Here is an 8,097-nt window from a genome sequence, read left to right on the forward strand (position 1 = left end):
AAAGGCAAGAGGAAGAGACTTGCTGATTGTTCAAATTTATGTAGATGACATCATTTTTTGGAGCCACTTCAAGCTCTTTATGCAAGGACTTTGCTACCCTCATGTCAAGTGAATGTGAGATGAGCATGATGGGGGAATTAACATTTTTTTGGGGATTGTAAATAAGGCAATCATCACATGGTACCTCTAGTTTCTAAGAAAAGTACATCAAGGATCTCCTGAAGAAGTTTCACATGACAGACTCAAAGCCAATTGATACCCCTATGGGAACAAATTCAAAACTTAATATTGATGAACCTGGTCCTGCAGTTAATGAAACCATATATAGAGGAATGATTGGGTCTCTATTATATCTGATAGTGAGTAGACCTGATATTGTGTTTAGCGTAGGAATGTGTGCAAGGTTTCAAGCGTGTCTAAAAAAAACCCATTTAAAGGCTGCAAAAAGGATTCTAGGGTACTTAAAGGGAACTGAGGACCTGTTCCTATACTATTCGGCTGGAGACTCTTTTAACCTGGTGGGATATGCTGATGCTGATTATGCAGGGTACCTGGTTGATAAAAAAAGTACCTCAGTAAGGGCTCACTTTCTAGGATCCTCGTTGATCTTTTGGGGAACCAAAAAACAAAACTCAGTTGCTCTATCTACTGCAGAGGCTAAGTATGTTATAGCTGCCTCTTACTGTGCTCAATTATTGTGGATCAAACAGTAGTAGGAGGATTTTGGAGTCCTCACTAATACTATTTTGTTGATATGAAAATACCAGTGCTCTTAACATAGCCAAGAACTCACACCAACACAAGAGAATGAAACATATTGATGTGAGACATCATTTTCTGAGAGATAATGTCGATAAAGGAAATATATATGTGAAGTTCTGCAAGACTGATCGATAAAGGAAATATATATGTGAAGTTCTGCAAGACTGAGGATCAAATTGTTGATATCTTCATAAAGGCGTTGAGCAAGGATCAATTTGAAAGGAATCGCTTAAAGCTTGGAATGATTAAACCAAACTGACCAACTAAGTGACTCATTCACTTCCTCTTATTGACTAGATTCAGGACACAGGTATCCTTACTCCTACTATATACATGAGGTCTAAATTCAGTTTTATGCCTGTACAGGTATACACCCATGGTCGATCAAATGAAGGAAAGGAAATGAGATGTTAGATCTAAACAATCGACATTCAAACTTGAGAGGGACCAGGTCCCTATTCACAAGTTAGCATTCTATATATTGATTTTAAACTATGTTCTAGAATATGCTAAAACTGCCACATGTCAAACACCCCTCTTCTAATTCGCTGTCTTTTCAAAGTAAACACTAAAGCGACGCTACCATAGGGACCATACACCTCTCTTCACTCTCATTATAACCCTTGCAAAATTCAAATTCTTGCCCATTCTCCTTCAAATATCTCTCTTTCTCTTCCTCAGATCAAACCCGCTGTCACGCCCCGGGAGGGTACCCTAGACGTGGTCGGCACTCGAAAGCCATTTTTGGTCTTCAAGTGAACCACTTGGTCCAATCACACTTTCATTCATTCACATTCTATCAGCGAAAGACTCTATTATGGGACTACTAACCATAATATAGGGCCAAAGGTCGAACAACCATCAAATTATTAATCAGCTAGAATAAAACTAATCAAAACGAATGAATCATCATTTCCACACTCTAGTCTATGAAGCCTCTATCAATAATCTAGGAGGTGTCAATGACAAGCCCATGGCTACCTACAATCAAAATAAAGGAAACAACACAAAACTATACAGAAGACTCAACATCTTCTGAAAACTAGGAGGACTTATCAACTAGCTAGGAGTGTGTGGATCTTCAATAGTGCGCCGGTTGATGATCTCTGGTACCTGTCTCTGCATCATAAAATGATGCAGGCCAAATGACGTCAGTACATGAAATGTACGAGTATGTAAAATGGTCAAATGAAACAACATCAGAAAGGATCAAATCAACTCGGGAATCTCAACTCAGAAAGAAGAACAACTCAACAAGCGTCCTAAGTCTAAGCAAGAATATAGTTTAGACGGGACCAAATCGCATACAATTTAACTCAATCCAACTCAGAGTCCTATCAAGACCTATGTGGGAGTTTCTCTTATCCGACAACCATCACTTATGAGCCAGTGACAGTACAACAAACCGACGTTGTTGTCGCGTCTGTTCATACTTTGCCAGGGTATGAACGAATCAACCAATCATGGATACAGTCCAACCAAGTCCTATAATGTCAGGACAATAAATTTGGAGAAGTATCCGACTTTAACGTTTCAATCCCCTCCTACATTTGGCGACGTAGTTATTTGGTTCGAGTATGGACTATACTCTTACCTAATTCGGTGCTCGATACTCCTCCCAAAATTCAATGCTCATAAAACTCCATCCAATCGACTCAATCAAATCATATCAACAAGTCTCATTTACAACCTTGTCAACTCATCAACTCTATCACAATCAAACCTCTCCCAATCCCACTATCCGATCAATTTCAATCATATCTTTCAAAAGTAGATTAAATATGCATTTATAACAAATGTAAACCTATCCAATCGCTCCTTTAGTCATTTAACAAATCTTTTGGAACTCAACACAACTCCAAGGTTTTAAAACAATAATTCAAGATAAATAACATATTTAAGAAAATGAACATTTCTTTATCAAAATCAACATAGTTAGGAAATTAACAATATATGATCGATACCTCATCTCAATCAACTCATAACAACATGAAGCACATCACTTTCTTGACTCCACAACATCATCATAATGGAAATTAGGGTAATAGATGAAAAGGACCTATTTGGACCTACCTCTATCAATAAGCTTCATTCTTATGGACAATAAATCAAAAGAAGATGTAGGGCACATGGGTGAAATCAACTCATATTTTGAATATCCTTACATACCTTAGTGAAGACTTTGAAGAAAACTTTGATGTCAGGTCTTCAATGGAAGGCTTGAAATCTTGAAACTCTTGAAGGCACTCTTTGTTGGAGAAGGATTTGGAGAAGAAGAAGAAGAAGAAGAGAGGGAAATGTTAGGGCTTTTAGAAAGAGAGAGAGGGACTGAAAATGGTCCCAAAAATATCCCAAGGCTGTGTATATATAATTTGGGGGAAATACCCAAATTGCCCTTTCTCCAAAATCTAGAAAATAGGCCAAACACACTCTTGGCGCGATAGTGGCACGTCGCGCCACTGCGACGCTAAGTCGAATAGGCTAAAAACCTGCACATCTGCTAGTGGCGCGTCGCGCCAAGGATCAAACTACTGAGGCTTGTTCCTGGCACGATAGTGGCGTGTCGCGCCCTTACAGCGCCAAGCCCATATTTTTTGGGTTCTGGAAAATAGGCTTAAAAACCCTGCACATCTTCTAGTGGCGCGCCGCGCCAGGAACCAAACTACTGAGGCTTGTTCCTGGTGCGTCGCGCCACTGCGACGCCAAGCCTAGATTTCCAGCAGTTGCAACCCAGGCCTGAAATTCTTATCGTGCTAGTTCATCTTAGGATCGTCATATCTGTTGACTCCGAACTCCAAAAATTATATTCTTGGTGGCGTTGGAAAGAAGACTCAACGACCTTTAATTTAATAGGTCGTGGGCCACCCCGATTATCGTCTTTCAAAAGATAGGATCGTTAGAAGTCGACCCCCTTATATGAACTCATCCTAAAACTTAGCCACGATGAATCTTTTGGACTTAGCTTGGTCCTAGGGGTCCTTTGTGACCCCACATCACCTCTAACACTTTTCAATTTCTTAGGGACTCATCTTAACTCAGCCATATACTTCACAATAATAGAGTTCGACCCTACACAAATACAAAAAAGGTCCGAATCTTAGGAAAAATTTTTGGGGGGTGTTAAATATATGATTGGATTATGTATGATTGGATTGTGTATGTGTCACGCCCCGGGAGGGTACCCTAGACGTAACTGGCACTTAAAAACCATTTCTGGCTCCCAAGCGAACCACATAGCCTGATCAGACATCTATTCATCCATTCAATCAGTGGAAGACTTAAAATAAAGAGGATAGTCGGTGGGCAACTCAAAACATCAATCTAACTCAAAGAATAAAGGTCATTGGCCAACAATCAACTCTAATATTTGTCATTTAAAAATAGTTTGACAAGAATAATTCAAGAAATAAAATACTCAATCGACCCATCATTATCTCGTCTATGAAGCCTCTATCACTACTATCTAAATGGTGTCAATGACATGTTCATGGCTACCTCAAATCAAAATGAAAGGGCTAACTCGACGCAAGAATAACATAAGCGGTGTCCTCCGAATGTAGGGGAGGACTCACCAATACGCTGAGTGTGAATAGGTCCTCAATGGTGCTCCTATTGGCGATCTCTTAAACCTGTCTCTGCATCATGAAACGATGCAAGTCCAAATGGATGTCAGTACATGAAATGTACGAGTATGTAATATGGCAGAATGAAACATACCTCAAGGAAGAATAACGTTGGTTCAAATATCTTAATATCAGAAAGATAAGAGAGACTCAATCAAAGTATCATAAATCTAAAGTAAGAACACAGTTAGGCAGAGACCAATCATAAACTATACAATCTAGTCTAATCATGTACTATACAATTCAATTCAATCATTCAATCCAATTCAATCATATATAATCGACTCAACAATCAACTCAAAGGACTCAACTCAAAAAATATGCAAATTAAATTATGCAATGTTTTACGATTCAACTCAATCATCTACAATCACAATCAAACCAATCATATCATGCATAATCCACTCAATTTGGGAGTTTCTCTAACCGACAACCATCACCTGAGCGAGTGATAGTACAACAAACTGACGTTGTTGCCGCATCCGTTCATACCTTGCCAGGGTATGGACGAATCAACCAATCATGGATTCAATCCAACCAAGTCCTATAATGTCAGGACAATAATTTTGGGGAAGCACCGACTTTAATGGTTTCATCCCCTCCTACATTTGGCGACGTAGTTTATTGGTTTGAGTATGGACTACTCTTACCCAACTCGGTGCTCGATACTCCTCCCAAAACTCAATATGCTCATATCTATCGATTGAGTAAGATACTCAAAATACTCATTTAGTCTCATTGCACTCTTTTCAAAACTCAACTCAAATTTGGCCTCATTAGATCTTCTTTCAAATCGACTCATCTCAAATCATCAAACTCTTCTCTTTAAAATTTATACAATCACAACTCAATCTCAAAAATCGACATTTTAAAGTAAAATTACCCAACTCACTTATACTCAAAATACTCGTGTTCAAAATAATTAAAAGACTCCTCAAACTCAACTCATGCTTAAACTCTTTTTAAATCATAGATAAAAATAATTACTCTTTAAACTCAAAATAGTATATAAATAGTTTATGTAAAAATGTTTCCAAAATCATTTATTTTCAAAATATTCATAGAATCCAACCACATCAAATTAGGTAAATCACATATCACATAATCACATTAGACTCCAATCCATTTCATCACACAACATCCTCATCAACATAACCTCTTCATTTACATCATTGTCAAATATCATTATTCACATCATCATCAAACATTATCATCACATTATCATCATCATCATCAAACATTATCATCACATCATTGTCAAAAATCATCATCACATCAATCATCAAACATCTACTCCAAAAATCCTTACTTTAGTTCTATGTTCTATTTATAGAAGCAAAAGGACATTCTTAACTATCCAACTCATTCTTTTCATTCCAATAAATACACATATACACAAAACCATCCCTCTCAACCTCAAGACAATTATGACGAGGAAATCTTATCTTGGGTTAATGTGAATGAAACATGAATCCATACTCCTAACAAAACTCAACTCAAGAATATCGTCAATACCTATAAATCTATATCCAAAGATCCATTTGTAGTCAATAATATGAAAGATAACTATTTAGGAACTCAAGTCATTAAAATCATCAATCAATCAATAGTATCTAAAAACATTTTATAGTTTAGGAAAACTTTCAAGAAAACCTTCCTAGAAGGTTTAACTCTTCCACAACTCCTATCCAACACATCTATGGGCATATGGAAGAAATCAATCCATATTTTAGGTTAGCCTTATATACCTTAGTGAAGACTTGAAGAAAATCTTGATGTTGGATCTTCAATGGAAAGCTTGAATCTTGAAGCTCTTGGAGGCACTTCTTGTTGGAGAAGAATTTGGAGAAGAAGAAGAAGAAGAAGAGAGGGAAAATATTAGGGCTTTTAGAGAGAGAGAGAGGGACTAAAAAATGGTCCCAAAATGTCCAAGGATGGTGTATATATAATTTGAGAAAATACCCAAATTGCCCTTTCTCCAAAAATCTGGAAAACGGCTAAAATGCTCCTGGCGCGATAGTGGCGCATCGCGCCACTGCGGCGCCAAGTCGAATTTAGGCTTAAAACCTGCACATCTGATAGTGGCGCGTCGTGCCAAGGACCAAACTACTGAGACTGTTTTATGGCGCGATAGTGGCGCGTCGCGCCCTTACAACGCCAAGCCTAAGTTTTCTGGGTTCTGGAAAATAGGCTTGAAAACCCTGCACATCTCCTAGTGGCACATCGCGCCAGGGAAAAAACTACTGAGGCTTGTTCCTGGCGTGATAGTGGCGTGTCGAGCCACTGCGGTGCCAAGCCCAGGTTTCCTGCAGTCACAGCCCAGGCCTGAAATTCCTGATGTACCCATCCGTCTTAGGATCATCATATCTTTTGACTCCGAACTCCAAAAATTACACTCTTAGTGGCGTTGGAAAGAAGACTCGGCGACCTTTAATTTAATAGGTCATGGGCCACCCATATTTTCATATTCCAAATGATATGGTCATTAGAAGTCGACCCTTATACGAACTCCTTCGACAACTTACCCAAGATGATATCTTTCGGACTTAGCTTGGTTCTAAGAATCCCTTATTACCCCACATCAACTCTAACACTCTTTAATTACTTAGGAACTCATCCTAACTCATGCACATGCTTCACAATAATTGAGTTCGACCCTATATAAATACAAGAAAGGTCTGAATCTTAGGGAAAATTTTTGGAGGGTGTTACAGTATGATTGGATTGGATTAGGTGATATGTGATGGATTGGATTAAATAATATATGATCAGGTACTGTACGATTAGAATAGATTGAATAGAATGATGTCTGATTGGGTTAAATAAAGTAGTATGTGATTGGATGGGATCGAATTGTAAATGATTTGTTTGAATTGTATTGTACATGATTGGATTGGATTGTATGGTATATGATTGGTATTTGTCTAAAAATGTATTCTTACTTTAGACTTATGACACTTTGATTAAGTCTCTCTTATTTTTCTAATTTGAGATATTTGAACCAATATTATTCTTCCTTGAGGTATGTTTCATTCTGCGATATTACATACTCGTACATTCTATGTACTGACATCCATTTGGATCGACATCATTTCATGATGCAGAGATAGGTTTAAGAGATCATTAATAGGAGCACTATTGAGGATCTATACACACTCAGCATATTGGTGAGTCCTCCCCTACATTCGGAGGACATCGCTTATGTTATTGTTGCATCGAGTTAGCCTTTTTATTTTGTTTTGAGGTAGCCATGAACATGTCATTGACACCAATTAGATAGTAGTGATAGAGGCTTCATAGACTAGATAGTGATGGGTCGATTGAGTATTTTCTTTCCTTGAATTATTATTGTAAAAGTATTTTAATGACAAAGACTGGAGTTTGATTTGTTGGCCCATGGCCTTTCTTCCTTGAGTTAGATCATTGATTTGGATTGCCCGCCAAATTATTGTGTTATTTTAAACTTTCTATTGATTGATTGGTAGTGAATGGATGTGTGATTGGACCGAGTGGTTTGCTTGGGGACCAGCAATGGTCTTCGAGTATCGGTCACATCTAGGGTACTCCTCAGAGTATGACAAACATGGTATAAGAGCACAAAGTTCAAAAGTCCTAGGGAGTCTATAAAATCGTATCTAGTAGAATCTTGCTTATGGGTGTATTGTGCACCACACTTATAATTAGGAGGCTATAGGACATTAGGAATTGTTTC

The 8,097-nt window shown here is 38.0% G+C and overlaps 1 protein-coding gene across 1 annotated transcript; it reads left to right on the forward strand.

The window, feature by feature from the left end:
• Positions 1 to 233: 233 nt before the first annotated feature.
• On the forward strand, positions 234 to 713 carry LOC129876920 (secreted RxLR effector protein 161-like). The gene has a single exon (XM_055952395.1). The coding sequence runs from the start codon at positions 234 to 236 to the stop codon at positions 711 to 713; it is 480 nt and encodes a 159-aa protein (XP_055808370.1).
• Positions 714 to 8,097: the final 7,384 nt, after the last annotated feature.

This window comes from Solanum dulcamara, chromosome 12, assembly GCF_947179165.1.
Source record: "Solanum dulcamara chromosome 12, daSolDulc1.2, whole genome shotgun sequence".
Classification (NCBI taxonomy): Eukaryota; Viridiplantae; Streptophyta; class Magnoliopsida; order Solanales; family Solanaceae; genus Solanum; species Solanum dulcamara.